Below are 21740 nucleotides of genomic sequence, written 5' to 3' on the forward strand. Positions count from 1 at the left end.
TCTTTCTCTGTGTCTGACTCTCTCCCTCTGTCTCTATGTGTCTGACTCTCTCCCTCTGTCTCTGTGTCTGACTCTCTCCCTATGTCTCTGTGTCTGACTCTCTCCCTCTTTCTCTGTGTCTGACTCTCTCCCTCTGTCTCTGTGTCTGACTCTCTCCCTCTCTCTATATGTCTGACTCTCTCCCTCTGTCTCTATATGTCTGACTCTCTCCCTCTCTCTCTATATGTCTGACTCTCTCCCTCTGTCTCTATATGTCTGACTGTCTCCCTCTCTCTCTATATGTTTGACTCTCTCCCTCTCTCTCTATATGTCTGACTCTCTCCCTCTGTCTCTTTGTGTCTGACTCTCTCCCTCTCTCTCTATATGTCTGACTCTCTCCCTCTCTCTATATGTGTCTGACTCTCTCCCTCTGTCACTATATGTCTGACTCTCTCCCTCTGTCACTATATGTCTGATTCTCTCCCTCTGTCTCTGTGTCTGACTCTCTCCCTCTCTCTATATGTGTCTGACTCTCTCCCTCTGTCACTATATGTCTGATTCTCTCCCTCTGTCTCTGTGTCTGACTCTCTCCCTCTGTCACTATATGTCTGATTCTCTCCCTCTGTCTCTGTGTCTGACTCTCTCCCTCTGTCACTATGTGTCTGACTCTCTCCCTCTGTCACTATATGTCTGATTCTCTCCCTCTGTCTCTGTGTCTGACTCTCTCCCTCTGTCTCTTTGTGTCTGACTCTCTCCCTCTCTCTCTATATGTCTGACTCTCTCCCCTCTCTCTATATGTGTCTGACTCTCTCCCTCTCTCTATATGTGTCTGACTCTCTCCCTCTGTCACTATATGTCTGATTCTCTCCCTCTGTCTCTGTGTCTGACTCTCTCCCTCTTTCTCTATGTGTCTGACTCTCTCCCTCTGTCTCTTTGTGTCTGACTCTCTCCCTCTCTCTCTATATGTCTGACTCTCTCCCTCTCTCTATATGTGTCTGACTCTCTCCCTCTCTCTATATGTGTCTGACTCTCTCCCTCTGTCACTATATGTCTGACTCTCTACCTCTCTCTCTCTGTCTGACTCTCTCCCTCTGTCTCTATATGTCTGACTCTCTCCCTCTGTCTCTGTGTCTGACTCTCTCCCTCTTTCTCTGTGTCTGACTCTCTCCCTCTTTCTCTGTGTCTGACTCTCTACCTCTCTCTCTCTGTCTGACTCTCTTCCTCTGTCTCTATATGTCTGACTCTCTCCCTCTGTCTCTGTGTCTGACTCTCTCCCTCTGTCTCTGTGTCTGACTCTCTCCCTCTGTCTCTGTGTCTGACTCTCTCCCTCTTTCTCTGTGTCTGACTCTCTACCTCTCTCTCTCTGTCTGACTCTCTCCCTCTGTCTCTGTGTCTGACTCTCTCCCTCTCGCTATATATGTCTGACTCTCTCCCTCTTTCTCTGTGTCTGACTCTCTCCCTCTCTCTATATATGTCTGACTCTCTCCCTCTGTCACTATATGTCTGACTCTCTCCCTCTGTCTCTGTGTCTGACTCTCTCCCTCTTTCTCTGTGTCTGACTCTCTCCCTCTGTCACTATATGTCTGACTCTCTCCCTCTGTTACTATATGTCTGACTCTCTCCCTCTGTCTCTGTGTCTGACTCTCTCCCTCTTTCTCTGTGTCTGACTCTCTCCCTCTTTCTCTGTGTCTGACTCTCTCCCTCTGTCTCTATATGTGTCTGACTCTCTCCCTCTTTCTCTGTGTCTGACTCTCTCCCTCTGTCTCTGTGTCTGACTCTCTCCCTCTGTCACTATATGTCTGACTCTCTCCCTCTGTCTCTGTGTCTGACTCTCTCCCTCTGTCACTATATGTCTGACTCTCTCCCTCTTTCTCTGTGTCTGACTCTCTCCCTCTCTCTATATGTCTGACTCTCTCCCTCTGTCTCTGTGTCTGACTCTCTCCCTCTGTCTCTATATGTCTGACTCTCTCCCTCTGTCTCTGTGTCTGACTCTCTCCCTCTTTCTCTGTGTCTGACTCTCTCCCTCTGTCTCTATGTGTCTGACTCTCTCCCTCTGTCTCTGTGTCTGACTCTCTCCCTCTGTCTCTGTGTCTGACTCTCTCCCTCTTTCTCTGTGTCTGACTCTCTCCCTCTGTCTCTGTGTCTGACTCTCTCCCTCTCTCTATATGTCTGACTCTCTCCCTCTGTCTCTATATGTCTGACTCTCTCCCTCTCTCTCTATATGTCTGACTCTCTCCCTCTGTCTCTATATGTCTGACTCTCTCCCTCTCTCTCTATATGTCTGACTCTCTCCCTCTCTCTCTATATGTCTGACTCTCTCCCTCTGTCTCTATATGTCTGACTCTCTCCCTCTGTCTCTATATGTCTGACTCTCTCCCTCTCTCTCTATATGTCTGACTCTCTCCCTCTTTCTCTATGTGTCTGACTCTCTCCCTCTGTCTCTTTGTGTCTGACTCTCTCCCTCTCTCTCTATATGTCTGACTCTCTCCCTCTCTCTATATGTGTCTGACTCTCTCCCTCTCTATATATGTGTCTGACTCTCTCCCTCTGTCACTATATGTCTGATTCTCTCCCTCTGTCTCTGTATCTGACTCTCTCCCTCTCTCTATATGTGTCTGACTCTCTCCCTCTGTCACTATATGTCTGATTCTCTCCCTCTGTCTCTGTGTCTGACTCTCTCCCTCTGTCACTATATGTCTGATTCTCTCCCTCTGTCTCTGTGTCTGACTCTCTCCCTCTGTCACTATGTGTCTGACTCTCTCCCTCTGTCACTATATGTCTGATTCTCTCCCTCTGTCTCTGTGTCTGACTCTCTCCCTCTTTCTCTATGTGTCTGACTCTCTCCCTCTGTCTCTTTGTGTCTGACTCTCTCCCTCTCTCTCTATATGTCTGACTCTCTCCCTCTCTCTATATGTGTCTGACTCTCTCCCTCTCTCTATATGTGTCTGACTCTCTCCCTCTGTCACTATATGTCTGATTCTCTCCCTCTGTCTCTGTGTCTGACTCTCTCCCTCTGTCTCTTTGTGTCTGACTCTCTCCCTCTCTCTCTATATGTCTGACTCTCTCCCTCTCTCTATATGTGTCTGACTCTCTCCCTCTCTCTATATGTGTCTGACTCTCTCCCTCTGTCACTATATGTCTGATTCTCTCCCTCTGTCTCTGTGTCTGACTCTCTCCCTCTTTCTCTATGTGTCTGACTCTCTCCCTCTGTCTCTTTGTGTCTGACTCTCTCCCTCTCTCTATATATGTCTGACTCTCTCCCTCTCTCTATATGTGTCTGACTCTCTCCCTCTCTCTATATGTGTCTGACTCTCTCCCTCTGTCACTATATGTCTGACTCTCTACCTCTCTCTCTCTGTCTGACTCTCTCCCTCTGTCTCTGTGTCTGACTCTCTCCCTCTTTCTCTGTGTCTGACTCTCTCCCTCTTTCTCTGTGTCTGACTCTCTACCTCTCTCTCTCTGTCTGACTCTCTTCCTCTGTCTCTATATGTCTGACTCTCTCCCTCTGTCTCTGTGTCTGACTCTCTCCCTCTGTCTCTGTGTCTGACTCTCTCCCTCTGTCTCTGTGTCTGACTCTCTCCCTCTTTCTCTGTGTCTGACTCTCTACCTCTCTCTCTCTGTCTGACTCTCTCCCTCTGTCTCTGTGTCTGACTCTCTCCCTCTCTCTATATATGTCTGACTCTCTCCCTCTTTCTCTGTGTCTGACTCTCTCCCTCTCTCTATATATGTCTGACTCTCTCCCTCTGTCACTATATGTCTGACTCTCTCCCTCTGTCTCTGTGTCTGACTCTCTCCCTCTTTCTCTGTGTCTGACTCTCTCCCTCTGTCACTATATGTCTGACTCTCTCCCTCTGTTACTATATGTCTGACTCTCTCCCTCTGTCTCTGTGTCTGACTCTCTCCCTCTTTCTCTGTGTCTGACTCTCTCCCTCTTTCTCTGTGTCTGACTCTCTCCCTCTGTCTCTATATGTGTCTGACTCTCTCCCTCTTTCTCTGTGTCTGACTCTCTCCCTCTGTCTCTGTGTCTGACTCTCTCCCTCTGTCACTATATGTCTGACTCTCTCCCTCTGTCTCTGTGTCTGACTCTCTCCCTCTTTCTCTGTGTCTGACTCTCTCCCTCTTTCTCTGTGTCTGACTCTCTCCCTCTGTCTCTATATGCCTGACTCTCTCCCTCTCTATATGTCTGACTCTCTCCCTCTGTCTCTGTGTCTGACTCTCTCCCTCTCTCTATATATGTCTGACTCTCTCCCTCTTTCTCTGTGTCTGACTCTCTCCCTCTCTCTATATATGTCTGACTCTCTCCCTCTTTCTCTGTGTCTGACTCTCTCCCTCTCTCTCTATATGTCTGACTCTCTCCCTCTGTCTCTGTGTCTGACTCTCTCCCTCTGTCTCTATATGTCTGACTCTCTCCATCTGTCTCTGTGTCTGACTCTCTCCCTCTCTCTCTATATGTCTGACTCTCTCCCTCTCTCTCTATATGTCTGACTCTCTCCCTCTCTCTATATGTGTCTGACTCTCTCCCTCTCTCTCTATATGTCTGACTCTCTCCCTCTCTCTCTATATGTCTGACTCTCTCCCTCTCTCTATATGTGTCTGACTCTCTCCCTCTCTCTATATGTGTCTGACTCTCTCCCTCTGTCACTATATGTCTGATTCTCTCCCTCTGTCTCTGTGTCTGACTCTCTCCCTCTGTCACTATATGTCTGAATCTCTCCCTCTGTCTCTGTGTCTGACTCTCTCCTTCTTTCTCTGTGTCTGACTCTCTCCCTCTGTCACTATATGTCTGACTCTCTCCCTCTGTCTCTGTGTCTGACTCTCTCCCTCTTTCTCTGTGTCTGACTCTCTCCCTCTGTCACTATATGTCTGACTCTCTCCCTCTTTCTCTGTGTCTGACTCTCTCCCTCTCTCTATATGTCTGACTCTCTCCCTCTGTCTCTGTGTCTGACTCTCTCCCTCTGTCTCTATATGTCTGACTCTCTCCCTCTGTCTCTGTGTCTGACTCTCTCCCTCTTTCTCTGTGTCTGACTCTCTCCCTCTGTCTCTATGTGTCTGACTCTCTCCCTCTGTCTCTGTGTCTGACTCTCTCCCTCTGTCTCTGTGTCTGACTCTCTCCCTCTTTCTCTGTGTCTGACTCTCTCCCTCTGTCTCTGTGTCTGACTCTCTCCCTCTCTCTATATGTCTGACTCTCTCCCTCTGTCTCTATATGTCTGACTCTCTCCCTCTCTCTCTATATGTCTGACTCTCTCCCTCTGTCTCTATATGTCTGACTCTCTCCCTCTCTCTATATATGTCTGACTCTCTCCCTCTCTCTCTATATGTCTGACTCTCTCCCTCTGTCTCTATATGTCTGACTCTCTCCCTCTGTCTCTATATGTCTGACTCTCTCCCTCTCTCTCTATATGTCTGACTCTCTCCCTCTCTCTATATGTGTCTGACTCTCTCCCTCTCTATATATGTGTCTGACTCTCTCCCTCTGTCACTATATGTCTGATTCTCTCCCTCTGTCTCTGTGTCTGACTCTCTCCCTCTCTCTATATGTGTCTGACTCTCTCCCTCTGTCACTATATGTCTGATTCTCTCCCTCTGTCTCTGTGTCTGACTCTCTCCCTCTGTCACTATATGTCTGATTCTCTCCCTCTGTCTCTGTGTCTGACTCTCTCCCTCTGTCACTATGTGTCTGACTCTCTCCCTCTGTCACTATATGTCTGATTCTCTCCCTCTGTCTCTGTGTCTGACTCTCTCCCTCTTTCTCTATGTGTCTGACTCTCTCCCTCTGTCTCTTTGTGTCTGACTCTCTCCCTCTCTCTCTATATGTCTGACTCTCTCCCTCTCTCTATATGTGTCTGACTCTCTCCCTCTGTCACTATGTGTCTGATTCTCTCCCTCTGTCTCTGTGTCTGACTCTCTCCCTCTGTCTCTTTGTGTCTGACTCTCTCCCTCTCTCTCTATATGTCTGACTCTCTCCCTCTCTCTATATGTGTCTGACTCTCTCCCTCTGTCACTATATGTCTGATTCTCTCCCTCTGTCTCTGTGTCTGACTCTCTCCCTCTTTCTCTATGTGTCTGACTCTCTCCCTCTGTCTCTTTGTGTCTGACTCTCTCCCTCTCTCTCTATATGTCTGACTCTCTCCCTCTCTCTATATGTGTCTGACTCTCTCCCTCTCTCTATATGTGTCTGACTCTCTCCCTCTGTCACTATATGTCTGACTCTCTACCTCTCTCTCTCTGTCTGACTCTCTCCCTCTGTCTCTATATGTCTGACTCTCTCCCTCTGTCTCTGTGTCTGACTCTCTCCCTCTTTCTCTGTGTCTGACTCTCTCCCTCTTTCTCTGTGTCTGACTCTCTACCTCTCTCTCTCTGTCTGACTCTCTTCCTCTGTCTCTATATGTCTGACTCTCTCCCTCTGTCTCTGTGTCTGACTCTCTCCCTCTGTCTCTGTGTCTGACTCTCTCCCTCTGTCTCTGTGTCTGACTCTCTCCCTCTTTCTCTGTGTCTGACTCTCTACCTCTCTCTCTCTGTCTGACTCTCTCCCTCTGTCTCTGTGTCTGACTCTCTCCCTCTTTCTCTGTGTCTGACTCTCTCCCTCTCTCTATATATGTCTGACTCTCTCCCTCTGTCTCTATATGTCTGACTCTCTCCCTCTGTCTCTGGGTCTGACTCTCTCCCTCTGTCTATATATGTCTGACTCTCTCCCTCTGTCTCTATATGTCTGACTCTCTACCTCTCTCTCTCTTTCTGACTCTCTCCCTCTGTCTCTATATGTCTGACTCTCTCCCTCTGTCTCTGTGTCTGACTCTCTCCCTCTCTCTATATATGTCTGACTCTCTCCCTCTGTCTCTATATGTCTGACTCTCTCCCTCTGTCTCTATATGTCTGACTCTCTCCCTCTGTCTATATATGTCTGACTCTCTCCCTCTGTCTATATATGTCTGACTCTCTCCCTCTGTCTCTATATGTCTGACTCTCTCCCTCTGTCTCTATATGTCTGACTCTCTCCCTCTGTCTCTGTGTCTGACTCTCTCCCTCTTTCTCTGTGTCTGACTCTCTCCCTCTGTCACTATATGTCTGACTCTCTCCCTCTGTCTCTGTGTCTGACTCTCTCCCTCTTTCTCTGTGTCTGACTCTCTCCCTCTGTCACTATATGTCTGACTCTCTCCCTCTGTCTCTGTGTCTGACTCTCTCCCTCTTTCTCTGTGTCTGACTCTCTCCCTCTGTCACTATATGTCTGACTCTCTCCCTCTGTCACTATATGTCTGACTCTCTCCCTCTGTCTCTGTGTCTGACTCTCTCCCTCTTTCTCTGTGTCTGACTCTCTCCCTCTTTCTCTGTGTCTGACTCTCTCCCTCTGTCTCTATATGTGTCTGACTCTCTCCCTCTTTCTCTGTGTCTGACTCTCTCCCTCTGTCTCTGTGTCTGACTCTCTCCCTCTGTCACTATATGTCTGACTCTCTCCCTCTGTCTCTGTGTCTGACTCTCTCCCTCTTTCTCTGTGTCTGACTCTCTCCCTCTTTCTCTGTGTCTGACTCTCTCCCTCTGTCTCTATATGTCTGACTCTCTCCCTCTCTATATGTCTGACTCTCTCCCTCTGTCTCTGTGTCTGACTCTCTCCCTCTCTCTATATATGTCTGACTCTCTCCCTCTTTCTCTGTGTCTGACTCTCTCCCTCTCTATATATATGTCTGACTCTCTCCCTCTTTCTCTATGTGTCTGACTCTCTCCCTCTGTCTCTTTGTGTCTGACTCTCTCCCTCTCTCTCTATATGTCTGACTCTCTCCGTCTGTCTCTATATGTCTGACTCTCTCCCTCTGTCTCTCTTAAGTATCTGTCTTTTTCTCACCCTCATCCTTTTATGGCTTACTCTCACTGTCTATTTTCCCTCTCTCTTAGCTTTCTATCCCTTCTCTTTCACTCTTTCCCCATTCGCTTGGCCTCTTTTCCTCTCCATACTTTCTGTCTTACATCTTCCTTTCCCATCTCTCTCTCTCTCCCTCCCTGTCCTATCCTCACCTACCTTCCCTCTCTTCATGCTATAAAACAATGAGCTAGGTACCCAGGACTCTCTCTCTCTCTCCCTCCCTGTCCTATCCTCACCTCCCCTCTCTTCATGCTATAAATCAATGAGCTAGGTATATACCCAGGACTCTCTCTCCCTTTCTGCATGCTTCAACTCCTGATTCACTCTGTCACGCCTGCTACCTCAGGCCCGACGATAATGATCATTTTGTTTGGCTTCAATGGGCTAAAACAGATTGTAATGAACAATGAACGCTAAACACGCATAATTACATCATTTTTCCCTTACCATTATTCACAGTCTTCACGCCTGAGTTGTAAGGTAAGCTTTGTGTCAAAGTATTAAACTTCCTAAGTCAACAGTTTGTCACGTTGTATAAATGATTGGAGACAGGCACAGGAATACGTAATAGGGGTTTTTAATACTCTACCAAAAATACATCATGCCATGAAAAGGCACGGGGACGAAGCCCAAAACAAACACAAAAACACAGGGATTTAACCCAAACAAAAGACAGAGATTAAATGTCTAATAAATACACGGGACGAGACCCGTAATATCAACACACGGGACGAGACCCGTAATATCAATACACGGGACGAGACCCGTAATAACAATACACGGGACGAGACCCGTAATAACAATACACGGGACGAGACCCGTAATAACAATACACGGGACGAGACCCGTAATAACAACACACGGGACGAGACCCGTAATAACAATACACGGGACGAGACCCGTAATAACAACACACGGGACGAGACCCGTAATAACAACACACGGGACGAGACCCGTAATAACAATACACGGGACGAGACCCGTAATAACAATACACGGGACGAGACCCGTAATAACAATACACGGGACGAGACCCGTAATAACGAGTACACAATGCAAGCAGCACAAAAGCCAAAACAACAAAGCACAGGTACTCACAAGACCAACAGACATGGGAACAATAACAGACAAAATAATGGTGAACAGAGGGCACATATATATACAATTACTAATCAGGGGGAATGGGAACCAGGTGTGCATAATGAAACAGTTCAGTGACACCTAGAAGGCCGTGACGTAGACCTCTGGAGCTGGTGCACGGAATGAGTAGCAGTACCGGGGGAATCTGTGACCTCCCCAGTTCCTTCTGCATATTCAAGTCCTATAACTGGACTGGTGCAATTACAATAATTGCATTGCATCCCCTGAAAGCCCCAGATAGAAAAAAAAAGTATCTTGTCTGTGATATTGAATTACAGTAGTGTGTGTGTGTGTGTGTGTGTGTGTGTGTGTGTGTGTGTGTGTGTGTGTGTGTGTGTGTGTGTGTGTGTGTGTGTGTGTGTGTGTGTGTGTGTGTGTGTGTGTGTGTGTGTGTGTGTGTGAGAGAGAGACTGTAAAAGCTGTTTATTAGCTGCAGGGGTCACACGGTTGACTCTGCTATCTCCCAAATGCAATTAGGAGGTCTGGTATCTTAATGAAAGAGTCCAATGGGATTCTAATGAATTGTCCACCGTGACTGGCAATAAGCACTGCCCTTGGTGGTGAAGCCACAGCCAATACCTCACAACAATATGAATGACCGGAGGAGTTCTGCAGAAATGGTGGTGTAGGTTACTGTTATTGTGAGAAAGGATGAGGTGCTGCTGTTGAAATATTTTTGTTTATGAGAAATGTCATAAGATCATACATACGTAGCTTGATCCATAGTGTTGTGTGTATTTGCTATTACTTTAATAGGCTGTCGGATGGTGTGTGTTTATTTGTCACATGCACCAAATACAACAAGTGTAGACCTTACTGTGAAATGCTTACTTACAAGCCCTTACCCAACAGTCCAGTACAAGAAGAGTTTAGAAAATATTTACTAAATAAACTAAAGTAAAAAGTAATGACAAGTAACACAATAAAGAGGCTATATACAGGGGGTACCGGTACCAAGTCAGTGTGTGGGGGTACAGGTTAGAGGTCATTTGTAGCTGGGGTACTGGTACCAAGTCAGTGTGCGGGGGTACAGGTTAGAGGTCATTTGTAGCTGGGGTGCCGGTACCAAGTCAGTGTGCGGGGGTACAGGTTAGAGGTCATTTGTAGCTGGGGTACCGGTACCAAGTCAGTGTGCGGGGTACAGGTTAGAGGTCATTTGTAGCCGGGGTACCGGTACCAAGTCAGTGTGCGGGGGTACAGGTTAGAGGTCATTTGTAGCTGGGGTACCGGTACCAAGTCAGTGTGCGGGGGTACAGGTTAGAGGTCATTTGTAGCCGGGGTACCGGTACCAAGTCAGTGTGCGGGGGTACAGGTTAGAGGTCATTTGTAGCTGGGGTACCGGTACCAAGTCAGTGTGCGGGGGTACAGGTTAGAGGTCATTTGTAGCCGGGGTACCAGTACCAAGTCAGTGTGCGGGGTACAGGTTAGAGGTCATTTGTAGCTGGGGTACCGGTAACAAGTCAGTGTGCGGGGGTACAGGTTAGAGGTCATTTGTAGCTGGGGTACCGGTACCAAGTCAGTGTGCGGGGGTACAGGTTAGATGTCATTTGTAGCTGGGGTACCGGTACCAAGTCAGTGTGCGGGGGTACAGGTTAGAGGTCATTTGTAGCTGGGGTACCGGTACCAAGTCAGTGTGCGGGGTACAGGTTAGAGGTCATTTGTAGCCGGGGTACCGGTACCAAGTCAGTGTGCGGGGGTACAGGTTAGAGGTCATTTGTAGCTGGGGTACCGGTACCAAGTCAGTGTGCGGGGGTACAGGTTAGAGGTCATTTGTAGCCGGGGTACCGGTACCAAGTCAGTGTGCGGGGGTACAGGTTAGAGGTCATTTGTAGCTGGGGTACCGGTACCAAGTCAGTGTGCGGGGGTACAGGTTAGAGGTCATTTTTAGCCGGGGTACCAGTACCAAGTCAGTGTGCGGGGTACAGGTTAGAGGTCATTTGTAGCTGGGGTACCGGTAACAAGTCAGTGTGCGGGGGTACAGGTTAGAGGTCATTTGTAGCTGGGGTACCGGTACCAAGTCAGTGTGCGGGGTACAGGTTAGAGGTCATTTGTAGCTGGGGTACCGGTACCAAGTCAGTGTGCGGGGTACAGGTTAGAGGTCATTTGTAGCTTGGGGTGAAGTGATTATACATAGATAATAAACAGCGGATAGCAGAGGTGTACAAAACAAATGGGGGGGGGTGTCAATGTAAATAGTCCGGTAGCCATTTGATTAATTGTTCAACAGTCTTATGGCTTGGGGGTAGAAGCTGTTTAGGAGCCTTTTGGTCCAAGACTTGGTGCTCCGGTACTGCTTGCCGTGCGGTAGCAGAGATAACAGTTTATGACTTGGGTGACTGAAGTCTCTGACAATTTTATGGGTTTTCCTCTGACACGGCCTATTATATATGTCCTGGATTGCAGGAAGCTTGGCCCCAGTGATGTACTGGGCCGTACGCACTACCCTCTGTAGCGCCTTACGGTCAGATGCCGAGCAGTTGCCATACCAGGCGGTGATGCAACCGGTCAGGATGCTCTCGATGGTGCAGCTGTACAACCTTTTGAGGATCTGGGGGCCCATGTAAAATCTTTTCAGTCTCCTGAGGGGGAAAAGGTTTTGTCGTCCTCTCTCTACAACTGTCTTGGTGTGTTTGGACCATGATAGATCGTTGGTGATGTGGACACCAAGGAACTTGAAACTCTCGACCCGCTCCACTACAGCCCCGTCGATGTTAATGGGGACCTGTTCGGTCTGCCTTTTCCGATAGTCCACGATCAGCTCCTTTGTCTTGATCACATTGAGGGAGATGTTGTTGTCCTCGCACCACACTGCCAGTCCTCTGACCTCCTCCCTATAGGCCGTCTCATGTCAGTGATCAGGCCTACCACTGTTGTGTCGTCTGCAAACATAATGATGGTGTTGGAGTCGTGTTTGGCCACGCAGTCCTAACACTTCAATTCAAAATCTAACCTGTCTTAACTCCCATAGCAACTAGCAACTGTAATGTGTACGTTTGACCTATCCAGTAGCAATCCGCTAGTAGTCCATCCTTCATTGGGCTCGTTATCCAGACACACAGTAGAAAAACACAAATCAATAGAAAGCTAAAGAAGAGCTCAGAGAAAACCCTTAACCTCTTAATCTTCCTCTTCCTCATTCTCCCGCCTCTGTGTCAGATCACTGGTTTGTGAGTGTGTGAGTGCTAGCAGCAGGTCATTAGCAACGAGAGTCATAATCCAGTGAGTAATTAAAGAAATGGGGCGAGGGTTCTTCTGAGAGCGCTAGATCACTAGCTGAGAGGCGAGAGAATCAGAAAATCAACTATAAGCCTCCCGATAGGGCCGCCAAGAGAGACCCGCTTTTTAATCAGCCACACACACACACACACACACACACACACTACACACACTACACAAACACCACCATCATCATGATGAGACAAAACACACACCATGAGAGGGAATTGAACGTGACATTTGATTAAAAGGAGGATAATTAACATGGTGGATGAAGTCATCTGTTTCTAAGTAGGGAAAGGGGATGATTTTGGGGGTCACTGTCCTAGATAGATGCCCATAGGCTGTGTTTACACAGGCAGCCCAGATCTTTTTTCACTAATTGGTCACATCAGGACTTTTCATTGGTCAAAAGACCAATTAGTGAAAAATATCAGAATTGGGCTGCCTGTGTAAACACAGCTTTAGAAGGCCAGATGGGCAAGCTCAGGGTTTGCACCAACTTTCAGGGATTAAACAGCAAACTTTCAAAGAGGAGGAACTAGACTTGAGTTCAAAATGTAAATAAAGACAGCTTCAGTTTTGTTTTACTTTTCACTTAAGCTTTGTGTGTTCAGAGTCCTAATGGCAGATGCTAACTTGGGCACAGACTGGTGCAAATATTGAGTAAGTAAGGTCACTTCTTCAGTAGATGGCACAGGAGGCTAGTGAGAGGAGGACGGCTCATAATAATGACTGTAATGAAGTGAATGGAATAGTATCAATTACAATGAATCAATGTGTTTTGATATCTGTGAAAGAACATCCAAAGTACCGTAACCTGATCTTTGCAAAACACATTGCAGAGGAGTACGACTAGGTTTTGACATTTCAGAGGTTCAATTGGAGGTGAGCGTGGACAACACCTGGCACAGAGAAAGCAATGCTCTTTTCCAGCTCAAATTGTTCATTAGAGATTCAATATGCTCAATTGAATTAACTTTTGTCTGAATAATTTTAGCTGACTCTCACACTTCCCACCAAACTATAGCACTGTTTCACATTTACTGTGAAAACATCCACTTCCTGTAAGATATATGCCAAAGAGATCAGGCCCAACATGGTGAGATTCAGATAAATAGCTGACTATTAGAGCTCATCTCCCAGCAGTGCTTGTGAGAGGCAATCTAATTGCTGTTCAAGAGAGATTCAAGGTGCTCTTATGCTGACATGATAAGAAACTTGTTCCCTGAAATCTGTCTGTCTTTACCATTTACATCGAACGTCGATACGTTCCCTGACCCTGGCTCCTTGCCCTTAACCAGAAACATACATTTGTGCCCAACCAGATGGAGCGGACAACGGCTGTGCATCAGAACCAAACTACTAAGTGAATTTTATTTTATTTTATTCCAAGTACTCTGTACATTTGTGTAATTTATATATAGTGTCTGATTGTTTCTCTTATTTTCATATTGTCTCCCCCTTCCTCCCTCTCCATCTAACTAAATATTTGGATGACGCTGGATGTGCAGAGCCTTGATGTGCTTATCTTTCCCCTCGCACGCCGCCCACTGTGTTTGGCTTATTATTTTCTCACTCTGTGCACCTCGCCGCCTATTGTGGTGGCCGTTTCATTTCGATAAGGCATTGAAATATAGAGGGGAAATTTAAACCGCAAGCCCAGGCAGCAGCACGGACATGCGGACCGCTGAGGGTAAATTGTTATTTCAGCATTACGGATGGAGAGAGAACTGAACGGGTGGAATGAGTTCTAAAAAATAAAAAATGAGAGAGAAAGAGTGAGGGATGAAAAATGGAGGGAGAGAGAAAGAGAGAGAGAATATGTTTGGCTTATCAGAGCTTGGCAGTTGGGCTTGTGCACACAAGGGATAGCCCTGGCACTTTTTGTTCCTGACGTCCTGCTGGGATTTAGGTCGGCTGTCACGGGGTCAGGGGCGCGAGGCTTTTCCCTTAAGGCCATTTCCCCAAATCCCTGAAAAGAACACTCACAGAAAGATAGAGACAGTTCCAGAATCAGAAACCTGTTAAAAAAAAGCAAAAAGAGCAAAACAAAAGGTCAATTTGTGAGTTGGCGTAGCATATCTGTACTTATTTCCTTCTTGACTACACCTGGTACACCTGGTACACCTGGTGTCAGGCCCCTACTTCATTTCTGCCACTGAGATATGCTGACAAAGATCATTGTGTTCAGCAGTGGGACTGACTCAAATATGAGGTGATGTCTCAACAAGTTCATGAACAATGTGTATTGCCCAATATTGCATTGCCTCTGAACAAGTTGAGGATATTGTAGGGAGGATTGGAGGGATTTGTGAACCTACTACACCAAGAGGTTTGGAAGTCTTACAAGATCACCAAGTGTTGGTCCAATGGACGAGGTTTACCACCCTACCCCATCACCAAGAAAGTGTTCTCCAGTGTTTCTCTTAAAAGACAATCACACAACTCTTGCTGTGCCACCAATGGTAGGAAACGGTTTGTCAATCCCACTTCTGACACCAGTGTAGTGAATGTGGGAAGCAGTCAGTAGCAAGGCTTGAACCAGAGACCCTGACAAGGCAAACACACACTCTGTGTCATAAGGGAGGTCGTGCTTACATATGACAACTTCAATCTGACTCATTCAACAAGGTAAAACATTTTTTTTTTTACAACAAACGATTGTATAAAATTATTCATGTCCAGCAGACAATTCAACTTCAGTTGAACTTGATTATCACACCACTTGTGCTATTAAAAGCTGAGATAGAAAACCAGCATGAACTCTCCTATATCTCCTATTGGAGACCATGAAAACTTTATTAAAAACCTAAGTTTTCTGGAAGGTGGCCTGGAGAGAGGAATATCGAAAAACTAAGCAAACACAAATTGCATTTCCTTCTCCCTGTCTGGCCTGGCACGACATGATGCCACCGAGGCAATTACAACTGCAGAACTGAGGCAATTACAACTGCAGAACTGAGGCAATTACAACTGCAGAACTGAGGCAATTACAACTGCAGAACACTGTTTCAGTCTCTTAGCAGCTCAGCTGTTTTTTGCCACCACCTCTTAAAACATACACAATGTCCTCGACAACAGTCTTTAGAGTGGCGGCATGCAGAGACATTTCCAGGTCTGATCTGTAAATAGGTTGACACACTTTTAATCCTTTCTCTCTACCTTGTTTCCTCTCCACCCCTCTTGTCCTCCTCCTCCTCTTCCATCTCCTCTTGATCAGGGGAGATCTGTGCATTTAAGATCCACGGGCAGGAGGCCCCGTTCGAGGCGGTGGTCCTGAACAGGACGTCAGGGGAGGGGGTCCTGAGGGCCAAGGGCCCGGTGGACTGTGAGACCCAGAAGGAGTACACCTTCATCATCCAGGCTTACGACTGTGGGGCGGAGGCCAGTGGAGCCAGCTGGAAGAAGTCACATAAGTAAGGAAGGGTGTGTCGGGTACGGGGGTTGGTGTGTGTGTATGTTGGAGGGAATGTCAGGGGTTGGTGTGTGTGTGTGTGTCGGGTACGGTACGGGGGTTGGTGTGTGTGTGTCGGGATCGGGGGTTGGTGTGTGTGTGTGTTGGAGGGAATGTCGGGGGTTGGTGTGTGTGTGTGTCGGGTACGGGGGTTGGTGTGTGTGTGTGTTGGAGGGAATGTTGGGGGGTTGGTGTGTGTGTGTGTGTGTCGGGTACGGGGGTTGGTGTGTGTGTGTGTGTGTTGGAGGGAATGTTGATGTGTGTCGGGTACGGGGGTTGGTGTGTGTGTGTGTGTGTTGGAGGGAATGTTGGGGGGTTGGTGTGTGTGTTGGAGGGAATGTCGGAGGGTGTGTGTGTGTATGTGTGCTGGAGGGAATGTCGGAGAGTATGTGTGTGCGCCTGTATCTTTGTGTAATGTGTGTGTGTGTGAGATCGATTTTTGTAAAACATGATGCATTGCACAAGCAAACTGATATGTCCCTACATGCCCATGCCACGTGTACAGTATGTGGGTCCTACAGCTGTTCTCAAAACTATGGTCGTAGACAGTGACAGATCCACTGTGCAATACCTAGTCACAGCTGAGACTTCCTCAATGTTCAGCTCGTGGGATGTTTTTAATTAATAAGGGCCTGAAGGATCCTTATGAGCCAGACAGTTGTGGACAACTGCAAATCAAGCCCTACATCCCTGCTCTGATGAAGTGCTATTGAAAGCTGTTGTCTAGGGCAACGACTAAGGCAGATACTGAGAGAGAGGGAGGGATTTCACAGCTTGGGGTTCTTTGATGAATGTCACTTAACATAGAGAGATGGTAGTGTGTGTGTGTGTGTGTGTGTGTGTGTGTGTGTGTGTGTGTGTGTGTGTGTGTGTGTGTGTGTGTGTGTGTGTGTGTGTGTGTGTGTGTGTGTGTGTGTGTGTGTGTGTGTGTGTGTGTGTGTGTGTGTGCCTCAGCTAAGCAGCATCACTGCAGGACATTCTAAGTAGGTCTCATTAAGTGAATGTCTTTAATTAGGAAGACATGCTACAGCAACAGACCCACCATCGCTTCTTGTCACACAAGGTCATTGTCAGGACTTATTTAAGTAATACTAAGATATTGAAAAGATAACTTATGTTATGTTTAGTGTTGTTTGGGGATTGTTTTACATAATACAAAGAAGAGGCCCTGAACCAACCTAGATGTAGTGAGGATATCTCTCATTTGCTCTGGGGCCAAAAAAATGGCATCACTACCAACCTTTTTTACAGTACAACTATCCGTGACAGGCAGGATTTGACTTTGTCTGGACTGCTCTCATGTTTCTCTCTATCTCTTGTTCTCTCAGCTGGTAACAAGATTATGAGCGGATTTGTATTGTATGTTATGGTTTGTTGTTTCTGTTTTTGAGAGCTTAGTTTGGGTTTGGGTTTGAAGACGTGTATTTTGTCATCATTAGTACTTATTTTGTCATGTTGGAAGAAAGAGTATCAAAGATATCGGTCTTACTGCCTCTCTCTCTCTCTCGCTCTCTCTCTCTCTCTCTTTCTGTTGCTCTCTCTCTCTCTCTCTCTCTCTCTCTCTCTCTCTCTCTCCAGGGCAGTGGTTCACATCCAGGTGGATGACGTAAATGAGTTCTCTCCTGTGTTCCGGGAGCCTATGTACCACGCTTCAGCAATGGAAGGGAAGATCTATGACAGCATCCTGCAGGTAGAGGCCTGGGACCAGGACTGTTCTCCGCAGTACAGCCAGATCTGCAACTATGACATCGTCACCTCCAACACGCCCTTTGCCATCGACCGCAACGGTCAGTGACCTCTAACCCCCATCCCCGCACAACCTGCAGGTCAAAAGGCACAAGTATCCTCATCTCCTCCTGACTTTGCATTAGAGGTCAAATAATTGTATCTCTCTCCACACACTCTTCATTCAGGAAACAATGTCAACTCTGTCACAGTGGTCAACTTGGTTACACTTTACTTTCCGTAACAGCGGTGACACAAACTGTTCCTCAGGCCATCAATTTGGCTAGGCATCATTTTTATACAGTCACCATCAGAAGTTTGTATCTAGACCGAGTTACAGTCATTACACATGGCCCATGTGGAAATTTAACCCACAAAGTTGCTGTTGCCAGAATTCTTCTCCAACCCACTGAACTTAGTTAATTCTATTCAAAGTACATCTCTCATACCATTTGTCAGTGTGCTGTATTCATGGACTCTTAAAGTGCTTCCCCATTCATCCTCTGATCACAGTGCAGTGTTATACAGAGTGATCTGAAACTGGATCCAGCTCTGTGTGATCAGCGGGAAAACAAGGACGAGTGGAGCGGACAGGCCAAAATGACATCAGATACTCCACAGCTTGCCATCTCTGCTAGCCTCTCTCCTCCCGCTCTCCTCTCTCTCTTTTTCTTCCTTCCTCCCTCTCTCTTCCTCCCTCTCTCTTTCTCTCTCCATCCCCACCTCCTTTCATTTCTTTCTCTCTGTTTCCCTCTCTCTCTTTCTTAATGTCTTCCTCCCTGTCTGGTACCTCTGATGTCCACTGGCACGGCTCAGGCGCCTCTGTGACCCCCAGGGGACAGCAGGTTGGCACTTTCATGGCTCCCGCGCGCCATGCCAGCTCCACGGCTGCCAGTCGCCTTGCCTCCTATGGCCCTCCCAGGCTCTGCAGTGCGACTGGCACTTGTGGTGATCAAATAGAGCTGAGTGTAGTGATGCTTGGGGGCCACCAGAGTGTGTTTTTTACCGAGAGGGCTTCTGGCTCCATCATTAACTGTGGATCAGAGGCCTGAGTAAGTTATTAAATAAAACAGGCCTGTCTGCCCTCTGTAGCTCAGGGAGGGAAGGAGAGAGAGAGAGATGAGTGAATGAGGAAGGGAGAGACTAACCACTGGAACACATGAACAGAGCACAACTCAGGATATAAAGAAGTACTTTTAATCATGTCTCTACACCAGTTGGTAAATCTCGCATTATAATTTTTATAGAAATTGGTTCAATAACCCTGTTGGAGTAAAAAAGTATATCTAATCTAGTCTTGTTAGACATACACCTCAAAGAATGGTGAACTTGAGGATCGGGTCCTGGAGAGCTGTAGTGTGTGCTAGTTTTCACAGAGACTACACATTGGGACAGCAATAGGAGATGAGGCTGGGACCAGAGATCCATCGTGTAAATGGGACCTGTTAGCTGTCACTGGTGATGTCTCATTTGTAACCTACAGTATACCCTGCCTGGGTCAGATTCTATCCTGGTATTAGATGTGTCACCGTTGCATGTATTGCATTCAATCAAAGAAAAAACTATGCCATCTCTCCTCAGTTCCCTAAAGTGTCATTTAGGATAGAATCCATACAACTCATTGTTGTCAATGGGAGATTTCCACAGAATAATGAGTTGTGCATGGATACAGTCCATTGAGACCAGTGTAACCACCACCACAGCCATTGCGGTGGAACTACAGTACAGTGTTTCGTCTGAATAAAAGCCTCCTTTTGATTCACTGCATGACATGAATCAACACAATCAGAGCTAACAACATACCACTCCACTAACGCTCCGACCCAGATTCACAGAAGGATGTGAGAGACTGAGATATTCTCCTTTTCCAGGGAACATCATGTTCGTAGTACCCATCTGGGAGTGGCGCTGTCCAGGTTTGAGGGCTCACACTGCTCCTGACCTCTCCTCTCCTCTCTTCTCCTGTCCTCTCCGCTGTCTCCTTTACAGCATCAGGACCATAGAGATACAACTATAAAGAGGCTGAAATCATAAGTCCCCAAACCATAATTCCTCTCTAGTGCTCTATCTCTATGATCCAGACCCAGGCACACTCTCAGACGACCAAACTGACTCGAGGCTGCTAGCGAGTACACTGAAAATAGACCTAATTTAGGGAAGGTGGGAAAACGAATTCAAACTCAGTTTGGACACACCTATTCATTACAGGGTTTTTCTTTATTTTTACTATTTTCTACATTGTAGAATAATAGTGAAGACATAAAAACTATGAAATAACAAACATGGATTCATGTAGTAAGCAAAAAAGGGTTTAAACAAATCAAAATATATGTTATATATCAGATTCTTCAAAACAGCCTTTGCCTTGATGCACACTCTTTGCACAGTCTTGGCATTCTCTCAACCAGTTTCATGAGGTACTCACCGGGAATGCATTTCAATTAACAGGTGTGTCTTGTTAAAAGTTCATTTGTGGACATTTCTTTCCTTCTTAATGTGTTTGAGCCAATCAGTTGTATTGTAACAAGGTATGGGGTGGTATACAGAAGATAGCCCTATTTGGTAAAAGACCAAGTCCATATTATGGCAAGAACAGCTCAAATAAGAAAAGAGAAATGACAGTCCATCATTACTTTAACACATTAAGTAAAGTCAATCAGGAAAATTTCAGAACTTTAAAAATTTCTTCAAGCGCAGTCGCAAAAACCATCAAGCTCTATGATGAAACTGGCTCTCATAAGGACCGCAACAGGAACAGAAGACCCAGAGTAACCTCATCTGCAGAGGATAAGTTCATTAGAGTTACCAGCCTCAGAAATTGCAGCCCAAATAAATGCTTCACAGACTTCAAGTAACAGACACATCTCAACATCAACTGTTCAGAGGAGACTGCATGAATCAGGCCTTCATGGTCGAATTGCTGCAAAGAAACCACTACTAAAAGACACCAATAAGAAGAAGAGACTTGCTTGGGCCAAGAAACTTGAGCAGTGAACATTAGACCAGTGGAAATCTGTTCTTTGGACTGATGAGTCCAAATTTGAGATTGTTGGTTACAACCGCCGTGTCTTTGTGAGTAGGTGAACAGATTATCTCAGCATGTGTGGTTCCCACCGTGAAGCATGGAGGAGGAGGTGTGATGGTCTGGGGGTGCTTTGCTGGTGACACTGTCAGTGATTTATTTGTAATTCAAGGCACACTTAACCAGCATGGCTACCACAGCATTCTGCAGCAATACGCCATCCCATCTGGTTTGCACTTAGTGGGACTATAATTTGTTTTTCAACAGGACAATGACCCAACACACCTCCAGGCTGTGTAAGAGCTATTTGACCAAGAAAGAGAGTGATGAGTGCTGCATCAGATGACCTGCCCTACACAATCACCTGACCTCAACCGACTTGAGATGGTTTGGGATGAGTTGGACCGCAGAGTGAATTAAAAGCAGCCAACAAGTGCTCAGCATATGTGAGAACTCCTTCAAGACTGTTGGAAAAGCATTCCAGGTGAAGCTGGTTAAGAGAATGCCAAGAGTGTGCAAAGCTGTCATCAAGGCAAAGGGTGGCTACATTGAAGAATCTAAAATATATTTGGATTTGTTTAACAAATGATTCCATAAGTGTTATTTCATAGTTTTGATGTCTTTACTATTATTCTACAAAATAGTAAAAATAAAGAAAAACCCTTGAATGAGAAGGTGTGTCCAAACTTTTGATACTGGTACTTTTGATACTGGTACTGTATATGGTACACTCAGAAAAAAGGAGCTATCTAGAACCTAAAATGGTTCTTCCGCTGTCCCCATAGGAGAACCCTTTGAAGAACCCTTTTAGGTTACAAGTAGAACCATTCTGGTTCCAAATAGAACCCTTTTGGGTTCAATGTAGGACCGTTTCAACAGAGTGTTCTACATGGAACCAAAAAGTGTTCTCCCTGAACCAAAAGGGTCTTAGAGTCTGACGAGCCTTGCGGATGTAGATGGCAAAGGAACTCAGTAAAATGAATTGAAAATAGGTTTATTCTTTGACTCCAGAAATACAATCTTTGCAGAAGATATCAGTGACTATGAGTTTCTTGAGTGCATCCATGTTTACATTGACATTTTCCTTCTCTAGGCAACATCAGAAACACGGAGCGTCTGAGCTACGACAAGAAGCAGCGCTACAAGGTCATGGTGACTGCCTTCGACTGCGGCCAGAAGAGGGCGACGGAGAGTGTGGCGGTGCACATCGACGTCAAGCCTGTCTGCAAACCTGGCTGGCAAGGTGAGTCTAATCAAAGAAGTACACACACTGCTTAGATCTGAGTTGCGTGGGTAGTGTGGGTTCCCACATGTTAGAGGAACACTGTATTTATGTTTTATTTCTT

At 46.5% G+C, this 21740-nt stretch overlaps 1 protein-coding gene across 1 annotated transcript in view; it reads left to right on the top strand.

Moving 5' to 3' along the window:
• The window catches only part of clstn2a (calsyntenin 2a), a 303976-nt gene that overhangs the window by 220987 nt on the left and 61249 nt on the right, over positions 1-21740 (top strand). Inside the window, exons 3-5 of the mRNA XM_031807195.1 lie at positions 15414-15609; positions 17226-17434; positions 21488-21637. Of these exons, the coding sequence (XP_031663055.1) occupies positions 15414-15609; positions 17226-17434; positions 21488-21637 (555 nt within the window). The remainder of the gene's footprint in view (positions 1-15413; positions 15610-17225; positions 17435-21487; positions 21638-21740) is intronic.

The sequence above is a fragment of the Oncorhynchus kisutch genome, linkage group LG27 (genome assembly GCF_002021735.2).
Source record: "Oncorhynchus kisutch isolate 150728-3 linkage group LG27, Okis_V2, whole genome shotgun sequence".
NCBI classification, from domain to species: Eukaryota; Metazoa; Chordata; class Actinopteri; order Salmoniformes; family Salmonidae; genus Oncorhynchus; species Oncorhynchus kisutch.